Genomic DNA, 15,273 nt, shown 5'->3' on the forward strand with positions numbered 1-15,273 from the left:
CTTCATGGATGCAACGTTTAGTAAAGATGTCTTTAATGGAGGGCAGAGAGGTCCCAGTGAAGTTTCCTGCTGTGTGCTCTATCCATTGTTGGACTCCTGAGAATTGGTTCCAAACCAAATAGTGATGTACCTGGTCTGATTGCTGTTGATGGTGCCCCTGTAGAATGTGGTGTGAATTAGGGGGTGCATAGGATTGCCTTATTTGACTCTCAAAGGAAGTGGAGGTGATGCCCAGCCTTCTTGACTATGGAGGCGGTGTTAATTGACCAAGTAAGGTCAGCTGCCAGGTGCACACCAAGGAATTTGGTGCTCTTGACCAACTCTGTTGTGCAGCCCTTGATGTGCAGTAGGGTGTGGAAAGCATAGGCCTCCTTAAAGTCAACAGTCATCTCTTTTGTCTTGTCCACATTTAGAGATGGACTGGTGCACTTACACCAGTCCTCCAGTCATTTTATCTCCATTCTGTAAGCTGACTCATCTTCGGTTGCACAGTTGTGTCATTCAACAAACTAAATGATGGCATTAGAGCTGTCTACTGCCATGCAACAGAGTCAGCAGAAGTGGGCTGCGTACATAGCTCTGGAGGGTATTAGTGCTCAACATGATGGTACTGAAGATGATGTTTTTCTTATGTGGACTGTCTGGGGTGTCTCTATTAGGAAGTCCATAATCCAGTTGCATAGAGAAGTGTCGTAGCCTAGCATGTTCAACCTCCCTATGAGTTTTTGAGGGATGATGGTGTTGAAATCAGAACTGAAGCGAATGAAAAGAATTCTAACACAAGTGTCTCTATTGTGCAGATGGGACAGGGCCAGATGAAGAGTAGATGATATGACATCTTCAGTGGAATGGTTTGAGCAATATATATGTATGTATGTATGTATGTATGTACGCATGTATGCATTCATTCACAGAGTTGCTTAACGTGTTCTTCTCAACGTCACTATGTAGGTTAGGCCACAATACTGTCTCATTACAAGTTGTACCTTCCAGATAAGGAAAATCTTTACTAAAAGCTATTGAAATCCTTCAACTACAGACAGTTGATTTCCATTTAACTAATTATGGGACTTCTTTAGGTGTGCTTTATTACTGGGGTAAATACTGTAACAACAATTAATTTTGTGTTTTATATTTGTAATTAATTTACAGGGATCTCTTGATCATTTTAAAATTTCAAATGAAATCCAGTGGGTTGTTGTGTAACAATAAGATGTGAAATCTTCCATGGGGAGTATTTTATTGTTCCTTCACATTGTGGAAACACACAGAGCCAAGCTCATAGTAATCATTTGACTAAAGGAGGAAGCCAAAATCCACGGAAAGAAAGGCAGGGGAATTTACAAGTCAGATATTCTTATCGGGTTCTACAATTCTGTGATGGCCATGTGATTTTCTACACTGTAGTGTGTTGGGTCTGTAACATCACTTCAAAAGAGGCCCACCAAATCAAACAAGCTGATTCAGAGGGCAGGCTCAGTTATGGGACACACACTTGATCTGCCTAGTGTGTCCCATTATTTAGTGTCATTATGAACAATGCTGCATGTCCTCTCTTTGACACACTAACATTGAGGACTTTCAGCCAACAACTTATTCAGGAAAAATGTGTTATGAAACGCTACTGGAGCTCCTTTATACCAACAGCATTACCGCTGAATTATGCCTCACTGCGACTGAGACTGCTCTTTTTACCTTAAGCTAAATCAGAAGTTTTTATTTAGTAATAATTTATAGTTTATTTATATTTAGTTATAATTTATCCTCTCCCATAGAACTGGTCTCATATTATGACACTTGTCTTAATGGTATTCTTAATTCTCTGGCTCCGCTAAAAACCAGATCTGTTTCTTTTTCCTTTTCTGCCCCTGGTTTACGTCTGAACTTCGGCTTCTGAAAGCTAAAGGCAGGCAACTTGAAAGGTTGTTTAAAAAAACCAGACTCTTTGTCCACAAAGAGATGTATAAAAATCATCTACTCTATTACAAGGATTGTATAGCTCAAACCAAATCTAATTATTACACTCAGTTAATTACTAGTAATACAGGTAACACCAAGTCTTTGTTTTCTTTACTTAATAATGTTACACAACCTCCAGACTCTTTACCATCTCACCTTCACTCAACTGCCTTCTGTAATTCTCTTATGTCTTTTTTCAATGAGAAAATCCAAAAGATACATCAGCACCTTGGTCCAGATCCTTTCTGTATTTCTTCTGAACTACACTCACCTATTCACTCTTTCTCTTCTTTCCAGCTTCCCACTTCCTCTGAAATCTCAGATCTCATCTGCAAATCCAAGTCATCTACTTGTCAGCTGGACCCCCTGCCTACAGTTTTGGTTAAAGCCTGCCTCCCCTCTCTAGTCCCTCTTATTTCTGCCATCATTCACTCTTCTCTTACTACTGGTATTATTCCCTGATCTTTCAAAACTGCTGCTATAACCCCAATATTAAAAAAACCTGGTTGTGATCCTACTAATTTCAATAATTTTCGCCCCATTTCTAACTTGCCCTTTATCTCCAAAATTCTTGAAAAAATAGTAGCTATCCAACTTCACACCCACTTGACTCACAATAATCTATATGAGAAGTTCCAGTCTGGTTTTTGCCCCCTTCACAGTACAGAAATGGCACTTGTTAAAATCACCAATGACCTTCTTATGGCTGCTGATTCTGGTCTAATCACTATTCTCATCCTTCTTGATCTGAGTGTGGCCTTTGATACTATTTGTCATACCACTCTCCTTAATAGATTATCTTTGATTGGCATTACTCACACTCCACTTGATTGGTTTAGATCTTACCTTTCAGGCCGCACTCAGTTCATACAGCTTAAAACTTTCACATCCCAACCCACCGCTGTTACTTCTGGTGTGCCCCAGGCTCTGTCCTGGGGCCTCTTCTTTTTATTATTTACCTTCTTCCCCTTGGCAATATTTTTCGCAAATATAACATTAATTTTCACTGTTATGCTGATGACACCCAGCTCTACCTTGCTGGTAAGCCCACCTCCTCTTTTCCACCATCCTCACTTATTGACTGCATTTCTGAAATTAAATCCTGGTTCTCTTCAAATTTTCTTAAATTAAACAGTGACAAAACTGAGGTTCTCCTCATTGGTTCAAAATCATCATTATCCAAAACCAATAATTTTCTTTTATTATTGATAACTCTGTTGTTTCCCCATCATCTCAGGTCAAGAGTCTGGGTGTCATCCTCGACAGTACTCTATCTTTCCAATGTCACATTAATAACATCACCCAGTCTGCTTACTTCCACTTACGTAATATTAATCGCATTCGTCCCTCCCTCACTCCTCATACTACTGCCATTCTTGTTCATAGTCTTGTCACTTCTCGGCTGGACTACTGCAATTCACTCCTCTTTGGTCTCCCTAATAAATCTCTTCACAAGCTTCAGTTAGTCCAGAATTCTGCAGCACGTATCATCACTGGAATCCCATCTTTTCACCATATTACTCCGGTCTTGCAGCAGCTTCATTGGCTCCCGATCAAGTTTCGTATTGATTTTAAGATTCTGCTACTAACTTTTAAGGCCATCCATAACCTCGCACCTCCATATCTGTCTGACCTTCTACATGTTGCCATTCCATCCCATAACCTTAGATCCTCTTCCTCCATCCATCTGACCGTTCCTCCCTCCCGTCTAACCACCATGGGGAGCAGAGCTTTCAGCCGTTCTGCTCCCAAGCACTGGAACTCATTACCTGCGGATCTCCGAAATATCAAATCATATTCATCTTTCAAATGTAAACTTAAAACACATTTGTTTAAAATGGCTTTTTCTTCTTCCTCCTAATTATAGTGGTTTTGTTTGGTTTTAATTTTTAGATTTTCTGATGTTTTAAGTTGTTTATAATTGTGTTTTGTATTTATTTATTTATTGTTTGTTCGGTGTCCTTGAGTTCTCTGAAAGGCGCCTTGTATAAATAAAATGTATTATTATTATTATTAGTAATTCTAGTGTGTATTTGAGTTGTTTTTATTTTAGTATTTTATTGAATTTATCAAAAGCAAATAACATTCTATACAAGCAAGTCAAATTTTACAGAACTAAGTTCAAGTCAAATCAACCCCCCACCCATGAGAAAGAGAGCTACGCCAACAGAGTAAAACTTCAATAGTAAAATAAATACATTAAATAAGAGAAAAAAGGGACGAGAATCTGCTTCCTCAATTTAAATGCTTATTCTAAAATGTTATTAATTAGATCCTGCCAGGTTTTAAAAACGTTTTGCACAGATCCTCTAAGGGGGAATTAAATTTTTCCAGTTTCAAATAGTATATAAAATCAATTGCCCCACTGACGTAAAAGAGGTGAGTTAAGATTCCTCCATTTCAGCGAGATAAGTCTATGTGCCAGTAGTGATGTAAAAGCAATTACAGTTTGTTTGTCCTCCTCCACTTTAAGCCCATCTGGAAGTACACCAAACACACTATTAATGGATCAGGAGGGATTGTGACACCAAAGCTGTCTGTAATAGATGCATCACATGAACTATGTGTCCTTGGATAATCTGATTTAATAAAGAGATATGAATCCTGATAAAGTTACTATTACATTTGTTTGTTTGGTCCAAAATATTTAAGATATCAATATATTGATTAAAAGGGCTTTGTAAAATTGTATGATACTGTGCTTACATAAAATACAAGTTTACTAGAATGGCATTCAATACCAAAAAATATTCCGGATAAAATCAACAAAAACCTTATACTGTATGGATATGTATTTGTGGTACTCTAAAATACTGCCGTCAACAACCTCGCACCCTCGCTCTGATCTACCGTCTGATTCTCTTTCGCGCAGAATGGCTTGTTGTCGGCCGACCATCCTTACAGAAGACTTTTGGCCCTAAAGGCGCACTGTACTGGATAGTATTGCGTATTTAAGGGCTACAAGTAACACGTGACTTGTCTTGATAGAGATTGATGTTTAGTTGTGTCCAATCGTTTAATGCAGGGGGCGGAATCATAATATGCAATCTGTCACATACAGTCAGATTTCGGGGTTCGATTTTCAGCATATGCTACACCCAAGAGGGGGAATGTAGGGAGCTATGGCGGAAGACGGAGATGTGACAGAAAGTACAGAACCCCAGGGTGCCAGCTTTCGTCACACTGATCCTGACGATACAGCTGAGCTGATGTTTCATATTGGCAGCAGATGCAATGTGAATTCAGGTACTGTAAAAAAATTAATGTGGAGGTCATGTTACGGTAGGCTGACTATACTTGCACCCTACCAAAGTCTGAATAAGCAGGGCGAACCTGTATAATTTAATTTCGTCTGAATAATTTCAACCAGCGAAGTTGACTCAATTTTGTAATTGCAGTTAGCTATTTCGCGTGTAATGTCCCGTTGGTTTTCGGTATATTACCTCATTATAAACGTCGTAAAGCTATTTCGAACACATTGCTACAGATTATCAAGTGTTAAAAAAAAGAAGGAAACAAAGAAAGAACATATTTGCATTGCGTTTAACGCAGTTCAAAACTTCAAATTACATTGTCTCCAATGTTACCTTCGCTTTTCCTTTCCATTAAGTATTCTTTAAATTAAAATTTGGTACCGAACTTCTTTTGCAAACCAGGAATTGCAAAATGGAGGTTTTCTGTAAACATTTTAATAGGCAAGCCATAAGTCTTGACCAGAAAACAGTTCTTCATTCTGGTAGAACTATCATTCAAAGCCCATTGCGGAGTTTGTGATGCATTAGCTAGGATGATTAAGCTTTCACCAACCTAAAGACAGAATTACAAGTAGTTAAATTTGCTTTGAGAATTAAAGGAGAATTAACCGCAACAGATTAATATATTATGTATGCAAATACTTTACAGACAGTTGAGGCGTAACTACCAGGCTGCAACAACTTCCATGAAGTTAACAGAAACAACTTCCAAAAACTGCACAATTGCAGCGTACCTAATTCACTACAGCAAGGCCCCTTCAGGAGCACCTGCACCCTGCTTTTTTCCTCCGACATTACTAAAGCCCCAGCAAAAACCACAATGGAAAGTCCTACATTCAGTGGCACTAACACCGCCAAGGATTCTCTCTGTAATGTCATTAGTGGTCATAATCGTGTGTATCTACAAATCCAATACCTCTAACTTTTTCAACACATCCTTGAATAAAGCAAATGCACATATCCACAGACTCTGTTTTTAAAGCATCTTTATAAATTCATCATCAATAATAGTATAGTAAATATTAAAACATGCTTGTAAATCTTTTTTGCTCGTTTTCATGGGAGTAGGGAAGCCGCAGACTCGGACTCAAGCAAATCATTGTGTGTATCAGAGATCATCATTTTTCATTAGAACAGAATTCAGTATGGCATGAATGTAACAAATCAAAGTTAGGCCAAAGCATTGCAAGCAAACAACAAAACAAAGATGTGTTAAAATAATAATGCCAATAGTGTGACTTTACCAGCACTTTTCAAAATTATTCACCTTTCAGTATTCACTCAACATCGATGGCAAATACTAATAATTTAGGCAGGTGCAAAATAACGTCTCATCATTTGGGTGGGCCAGGCTTCTGAATGGGGCCGTATCCCCTCTAGGCTCTCCTGTAGCTTCACTCTGGTTGCAAATGTTAATCAGCTTATTACTTTCACAAAACAAAACTGAAGCACAGCCCTAGAAAATCCTGCATTAAAAAACAAAGGACTTGTTTCTGATCAGTCACAAGACATGTAAAGTCACATCATTTTGCCAATAGGCTCTAATAAACCGGAGAGCTGTCCTATTTAGGAGCACTTTGTGGAAAATTAACGTTGAGTTGGCAGACATTTAACTTAAAAGAATGCAGATTACACATGCTTGTAAATGAAAGGTAAAGGATGATAATAAGGTCATTTAGAAAGCAGAGCAGCTGCTTCCATGGCTAGTTATTGATTCTTTGTCAACCCTATCCCCCATGCCCCCCATTTTAAATTCATTCCTGCACACATTTTAAAACTCATTATATCCAACCTTGGATATAGCACCAGTCCATTGCAGGACTTAAATAAAGACTGCTGTCATCTGGTTTTAAACTAGGTCGTCAGTCAGTCTCCAACCTGCTATATCCTAACACAGGTTTACGGGGGTCTGCTGGAGCCAGTCCCAGCCAGAACAGGGCGCAAGGCAGGGACAAACCCCGGGCATGGCACCAGCCCACCACAGGATACACACACTAAGGACAATTTAAGATTGCCAATGCACCTAACCTGCATGTCTTTGGACTGTGGGAGGAAACCCACACAAACACGGGGAGAACATGCAAACTCCACGCAGGGAGGACCCAGGAAGCGAACCCGGGTCTCCTAACTGCGAGGCAGCAGTGCTACCACTGCACCACCATGCCACCAGGGAGCTTTTGTGTTTTAAGTAAATGTAATAACCACTACACTGTGGAAATCAAGATTCATATTTAAAGTATTACTAGCTATTTAAAAAAATCTCTTCTGCTTTGCCCAAGGATTTTTTGAATCACACTCTTAAATATGGTTTAAAAAAAAAAAGCTAAATGTCTGTGTTTGTTGAAAACTAGATTTAAGAGGCATGACAGCATGGTGGTAATTTTGATTTCTGTAGAAATCACGTCATTTAGTTAACGTGTAATAGTGTAGATCCTCATATGCAGAAGGTGTGAGTTTGCCCTATTGGAACATCCAGTCATGTTGTGTGCACCTCTCATCACTGTTCTGCCATTACAGTGCACATAGTATACGGCTGGTTTAATCAAAACTTTACATACTGTAAATAATAAAAAAAAGGAATTAAATGCAATATATCTGTTTGGTTTAAAAGGTTTCTTGTCCTGAAGACTTTATAATCTAGCAATATGAATAAATACATCCATATCATTATACTCCTAGTTCGTACGCTGTCAGAATCCAAACATATTTGAGTACAGTACAGTATATAATAAAATTTGTTATACTCTATATGGTACATGACTATGCCAAGGGTACTTTTGCTTTTGTATACTGTTTTAAGTATTAAGTGTTAAGTTTATTTATTATACAGATAAGGCCAATTTTGTACAGATTATAATTTGCCATAGGACAAAAGTTTGTTGCAGCAGCATATATACTGTATATTGTCCTTTTTATTTTAATGAAAATGTGTTTCATTAATTGGCTATAGACTGCTGTCCATAGGCTCTGCAGTATAAACATTTTCTGAGGTTGCTTTCTCTTTAATTGCCACATTGAAATTTCTGTGACGAATCAGAACCAAACATTTTTCATGTGTTAAGGACAATCTATCCATCCATCCATCCTCTTCCACTTATCCGAGGTCAGGTCACAGGGGCAGCAGCATGAGCAGAGATGCCCAGACTTCCCTCTCCCCGGCCACTTCTAGCTCTTCCGGGGGAATCCCGAGGCGTTCCCAGGCCAGCCAGGGGACCTAGTCCCTTCAATGTGTCCTGGGTCTTCCCCGGGGCCTCCACCCGTTTGGACGTGCCCAGAACACCTCGCCAGGGAGGCATCCAAGGACATCTGAAGGCTGGTCCACTGTTCCGCGACCAGGGTGAAAACCACACTGTTCCTCCTGAATCCGAGGTTCGACTATCCTACGGACCCTTCACTCCAAAACCCCGAATAGACTTTTCCAGGGAGACTGAGGAGTGTGATCCCTCTGTAGTTGGAACACACCCTCTGATCCCCCTTCTTAAAGGGGGGGACCACCACCCCGGTCTGCCAATCCAGAGGCACTGTCCCTGATGTCCATGCGATGTTGCATAGATGTGTCAACCAAGACAGTCCTACAACATCCAGAGCCCAGATCTCATCCACCCCCAGGGCCCTGCCACCATGGAGTTTTTTGACCACCTCGGTGACCTCAGTCCCAGAGATGGGGGAGCCCACCTCAGAGTCCCCAGGCTCTGCTTCCTCATTGGAAGGCATGTTAGTGGGATTGAGGAGGTCTTCGAAATACTCCCCCACCAACCAAAAACGTCCTGAGTCGAGGTCAGCAGCACACCATCCCCACCATATACAGTGTTGACACCACACTGCTTCCCCCTCCTGAGACGCCGAACGTTGGACCAGAATCTCCTCGAAGACGCCCAAAAGTGTCAAGAACAAGAGTCTCATAAATAATAACATAATGTAGGCCAAACATATACAAACTGCATGGCAAAGGGACACAGTGGCCACAATTTGAAGCTCACTTATGGGGATAGATGGGCACTTCACAGGACAACTGCTAAATGCCAGAAAGTACACCCTCACAAATTAAAGTGAATTGAATCCATACCTCTTGTGACTCAGTTTCAACAAAGTGGTACATTGTGTACTTCATAAAGTTGGAATTTATAGCAAGGATGCTATTTGGTACCATCAGTTTCTAAGGCCAGTACACAAAGGTGCATAAACTGGTACATAGAACACAAAACCTAAACTCCAGAGCAATGGGGGAAAAAAATGAATATGGTGTGTTGTGTCATCTGCGGTGGGCTGGCGCCCTGCCCGGGGTGTGTTTCCTGCCTTGCGCCCTGTGTTGGCTAGGATTGTCTCCAGCAGACCCCCGTGACCCTGTATTTAGGATATAGCGGGTTGGATAATCAATGGATGTTGTGTCATCTCCATGTTCTGACTTGGCAGGAAAACATAACTAATTTTTAAAGAAAATCAGGAGGTGAGAATAAAAGGCAAAACAAAGTAAATAAACATTAACAGAAACAACTAAAACCCAGTTGAGAGGCAAAATTCAAAGTCAAATAACATGTAATAACTCAAAAACCAGGCAAGAGAACGATTCAACAAAAAGACACTGGTACAAAGTAAATCATTTCTGTTGCTGAGTCAGCGAGGATGATGTAACTTACTTTCCCAGGCAGTGACATGGATGACTTCATCCATCCATCCATTATCTAACCCGCTGAATCCGAATACAGGGTCACGGGGGTCTGCCGGAGCCAATCCCAGCCAACACAGGGCACAAGGCAGGAACCAATCCTGGGCAGGGTGCCAACCCACCGCAGGACACACACAAACACACCCACACACTAAGCACACACTAGGGCCAATTTAGAATCACCAGTCCACAATTAATGCCTTAATCACACATTTAGTTTTAGATAGATAGATAGATAGATAGATAGACACTTTATTAATCCCAAGGGGAAATTCACATAATCCAGCAGCAGTATACTGATACAAAGAAACAATATTAAATTAAATAGTAATAAAAATGAAAAAAATTAAAATAAAATTAATGTTGCATTTACTCTCCCGGGTGGAATTGAAGAGTGCATAGTGTGGGGAGGAACGATCTCCTCAGTCTGTCACTGAAGCTACTCCTCTGCCTGGAGATGACACTGTTAAGTGGATGCAGTGGATTATTTATGATTGACAGGAGTTTGCTTAGTGCCCGTCGCTCTGCCACAGATGTTAAACTGTCCAACTTTAATCCTACAATGGAGCCTGCCTGCTTAACAAGTTTGTCCAGGCGGGAGGCATCTTTCATCTTTATTCTGCCACCCCAGCACACCACCGCGTAGAAGAGGGCACTCGCCACAACCGTCTGGTAGAACATCTGCAGCATCTTACTGCAGATGTTGAAGGATGCCAACCTTCTCAGAAAGTATAGTCTGCTTTGACCTTTCTTACATAGAGCATCAGTATTGGCAGTCCAGTCCAATTTGTCATCCATCTGCACTCCCAGATATTTATAGGTCTGCACCCTCTGCACACAGTCACCTCTGATGATCACAGGGTCCATGAGGGGCCTAGGCCTCCTAAAATCCACCACCAGCTCCTTGGTCTTGCTGGTGTTAAGGTGTAAGTGGTTTGAGTCGCACCATTTAACAAAGTCTTTGATTAAATTTCTGTACTCCTCCTCCTGCCCACTCCTGATGCAGCCCACAATAGCAGTGTCATCAGCGAACTTTTGTGCTGTGCTCCCTTTTTCATCACTGTACATACACAGAAATCTCCAGTTGCCCTCCTGATTTTTCCACACAAAAATCATAGTACCTGAGCTCGCTATTACTCAATATGATGTCAGCCCATGTCTGAATTCTTTCCACCTTACTTTAGTCCTTGTTCCAGATCTTCACCTCTTCCATGTCCAGATGAGCTTGTAAATTTTATCCCTCCTCTGGATATTCGCCCTTTTCATTTTTGGACAAGACGCTCTTCCAACGGGGTTCTTTAGGCTGTGGTGATCTCAGTGCTACGAAGTGAATATGGGAATGTTTAATACATCTCAATTTACATTGTTTTAGAGTCTTTTATATTGCGTGATGTTATAGACATAGGCAGCCATTAGATCTTTTACACTAACCGTGTGACATTTCTCAAGTTTGCAGCTTGTTCGGGAGGCAGTTGAGACATTTAGTGCATGGGTGTACGTTGAAAGCATCCTACTCCTTTTTAAGTCCTTCTCATTAATATATTGTTGGTAGGGTAAGATATAATATTTGGGAGCAATTTTGCCCCATTGACTGAAAGATATCTAGGGGCATTTTATAAACAATTTGCACATTTGGCAAAATATGCAAAATAACATTTTGCCTTATCATGATAGCGAAAGCATCTTATTTAGAATCAATCTCAGAAAAATGTAACTTAAGTAGTATATAGATTGAATTTTCTTTCCTTTTTTAAAATTGTCAAAACATAATCAATAAAAACAAAACATATTAAATATACATTTGTAGTACTGTATTTGAAGTGTTTCAGGCCAGGGATCAATTTGCTGAGGTCAGAGATACTGTGGCCCATCTAACAATCACTTATTTTACTTGCACATTACAATTAAAACATTTATTTTACTAAGTGTGTTTATTTGAAAAATGGTAAAATTGTAATCAAATGTTGTTAGATTTGCATTTTATTACTTTGGAATTTAGCCAGTGATCAATAATAACTCCTTGGCCATAAAGGTAGTGTAACAGCAGACTAGTAGCAGTGATGCAGCATGTCACTGGCCCCATGGAATTAAGAAATGGACAGTGCAGTGAATTTAAAAGAGTGACCAGAAAAGGTTAGACTGGAGAGGGACTGAGTTTGAAAACATCGAGAAAGAGAGGACAACACTCCCAGCAAATGATCAAAAAGTAAAGTTATTATAGTATATGGTGTGGCATTCATATAAAGTATGCTACAGTATTAATAACATAATAGTATAGTGCTTACTAAAGTAGTTACAGTAAAGCAGAATGGTGACAGGTACCTGTGTGTGAGAAGTAGTGAAGAATGCATTGTGGCGAATGACCATGTTTTATGCCTGGCCGGGGCGCCCCTTCATTATATATTCAGGGGGAGCAGGCCTGGATCAGTGCAATACCTCCCCTTGGATGCTGGATGGCTGCCCCTCTGGGTTGGAGCAGTGCCTCAGCCTCTCACAAGGCTCCATGGGGGGATGGAGTTCTCCACAGCCTTGTTGGGTTCCGCAGACTCCACCAGGGGGTACTGCAGCAGGAGCTGCTGGCCCCTTTTGGGCACTGGTTACGCCATACCTGGAAGTGCATCCGGATGTCGGCAATCAACTACCTGGAGCACTTCCGGGTAACCAATAAAAGGAGCCTGCGACCACCACTCAACGGCCAGATTAGGGAGGAGGAGGACGAAGCTGGAGGAGGAGTAATGGTAGAAGAGAGATGTGTGTTGTGTGTCTTTGCTTGTACTTTTGGGACTGTGTTGGGCCTGTGGGATCCGGGGAAGATGTGCCCCACGGCTGAAGAGAAAATAAAAAGTCTTTAATTTTACATGTGCCTCCGTGTTCATCTGTGTTGGGTCAGGCGCCTATATAGCGCCTTTTTTTACAGCATGCATAATGTTTTCTTTTTGTTAATTTAATAAAATTCTCCCTTGTTTGTTAATAGTGTTGGCACTTTGTCAGTGTTCTCCATTTGTCTATTTCTGGCAAAGTTAATGACACATTACAGGGAACGTCAGTGAGATTTTCAGATGGTACGTTATGATGTTGGTTTTAGACCCAATTCTTTGAGAATCTGAGTTCATTGTGTAGTGTGGATGTTGGGGAACAGCCTGATTGTTTTAAATAACTATGTAGTTATTTGTGATTCCCGGGTTACTTGAAGTACCCCCCTCCCCCTTCTTGACTTGCAATAGTATGTATATAAACCACATGTGGTCTAGACACCGCACTTTAAGGAAAAAGAGACACAAGTTTCCATCCTGCTTCACTAATGCCAGGCATCCACTGTGTGATTTTTGCCACAGTTGTAAGCCAGATTTGTAGTTGCTGAGTGTTTTGTTTTTCTGAGTCCGCCTGAATTTCAGCTTCATTGGCTGTCATTTCCTGTGCAGTATGAGGGGTTCTGGTAACCGATTGTATCTTACAAATGGACCGTCGTACAATCCAAATAATTTCTGTCATGTCAGAAATTTCATATGGCTGTTTTGTAGTTTGAACAGTTTCACAAGCTTAATTTCTTCTTTCGACGTCAAGTTTCTCAAAATTCATTATGCAGCAGCTGACGGGAGTTTCAAGAATGACAACAGTCAGAATTACATGTGCAGAATGTCATGGAACCCTTTCATATGAATCATCTGTATTACAACATGAAAAGAAATTAACACCATGATTTAAAGTGACAATTACTTCAACAGGTTGGCCAGCTGACATATTGAATTTGAAGTCGAAGTGATCAATTAAAACAGCAGTGAGAAATTGAGTGGTATACAGTATAGCTAAATGGCCAATGACAAAAGCATCTTAGGAAACATTTGCTGGAAGAACCCAAAATAAACATACTCAGCAGTAAATTAGATTATGTACCTTCAGTTCTCTCTGTAAAATTGACAGACCATGTTGTCTAGACCTCAACCAGCCATGTTTACAGTTACACCTTTTTTTCTTTGTTGTTTCAGAGCACAGTAGAGGTAGAGCAAGGGCAAGCATTGCAGTTCTTTTCTTTGTTGACATTTTGAGAGGCCTGTGGCCATATTGTTTTTTCAATGAGTAAAACATTTTTGAAAAATGTCAATTGGTAAAACTGTCCATCGGGGCCACGTATACATACGATCTGAGGACATACGTTATGGCATGTGCATGTAGAGTCTGAGCACATATACCACTGGCAACTCTGTGGTGCAGTATGAGTGGTCACTTAACCATGATTTCTAAAAATTGCACTTTGCATGCCTGGCATAACAAAGCTTTTTAGCTAACATTGACCAGGCTGTCAACTACTTAAATTAACCCAGCGGAGATACTAACCACTCACTGCATATAGATATGTGATGCTTGGTTGATTGGTGCTAGATTGCTTCCCATTCATGAATTCACGAGCAGTGTTAGGACTTACTGTAAAGGAAACCTTGGCTAGCCTTTTAATACATTAGAGGCATTTCGTCAGCGTGTATTTCTAATTCAAATTAATCTAACTTCCGTTTTTCAGTGGTTTCAGATGTTGAAGGTGGGGGTCACCCTTTAAAGTCTATTGATATAAATTTATATTACATTGGAGTAGTTTGTCAAGGAAATGTTTAGGTTAAACTGACAGCATCAATCCCAGCTTGTCTCCAACCCAAGGACACCACTTCCTCCTTTACTTCTCTCTCCCTCCATTTTTGCTTCTAATGAAGCAACACCTATATGCACAGCCACAGTGCTTGGCACCTTCACTGGAGTTTTATAGCATGCTTCATAACCTTTGTGATCTACATTTTCCATGAGCTTTGCCAAACTTTCATTTTCCGTTTCACACCTGACTGTACACACCTAATGTGATCACGTCTATTGTTTTCCTGTCCAACCACCCATCTGGTTAGTGGTGCTGTTTGCATGGCCTATCAATTGCTTCTGCCATGTCCTTCGTTTTGTCTCAGTGCAGCATGGAGCATTTATGTTAGCGTAATATTAATAAATATTGACAAATGTTTATCTAAAAATTTAAAAGAAAAAAACACGGTTTGGCTAATTGTCCTTTTTTTATATCATTGCCAAAATTCAATCAAATCAGTCAGTATTTTTAGGATTTTGGGGTATTTAGTTTTGGGGGGTGTTTCCCCTAATATTGATATACTAGCAGAATACCCGCGCTTCGCAGCGGAGAAGTAGTGTGTTAAAGAAGGTACGAAAAAGAAAAGGAAAAATTTTAAAAATAACGTAACATGATTGTTAATGTAATTGTTTTGTCATTGATATGAGTGTTGTTCTCATATCTATCTATATATATATCTCTATCTATCTATATATATATATATGTTGTTCTCATATCTATCTATGTATATATTTCTATCTATCTATCTATCTATCTATATATATATATATATA

The 15,273-nt window shown here is 40.1% G+C and overlaps 1 protein-coding gene across 2 annotated transcripts in view; it reads left to right on the top strand.

Moving 5' to 3' along the window:
- The first annotated feature begins 4,956 nt into the window (after nucleotides 1–4,956).
- Nucleotides 4,957–15,273, top strand: part of asb1 (ankyrin repeat and SOCS box containing 1) — a 29,356-nt gene continuing 19,039 nt past the window's right edge. The window contains exon 1 of one of the 2 annotated variants that reach the window (XM_039756434.1): nucleotides 4,957–5,205. In XM_039756434.1, coding sequence (XP_039612368.1) covers nucleotides 5,082–5,205 — 124 coding nt within the window. In that variant the 5' untranslated portion in view covers nucleotides 4,957–5,081. The remainder of the gene's footprint in view (nucleotides 5,206–15,273) is intronic. The other variant, XM_039756435.1, reaches the window with a different exon arrangement.

This window comes from Polypterus senegalus, chromosome 6 (genome assembly GCF_016835505.1).
Source record: "Polypterus senegalus isolate Bchr_013 chromosome 6, ASM1683550v1, whole genome shotgun sequence".
In the NCBI taxonomy this organism is placed as follows: domain Eukaryota; kingdom Metazoa; phylum Chordata; class Cladistia; order Polypteriformes; family Polypteridae; genus Polypterus; species Polypterus senegalus.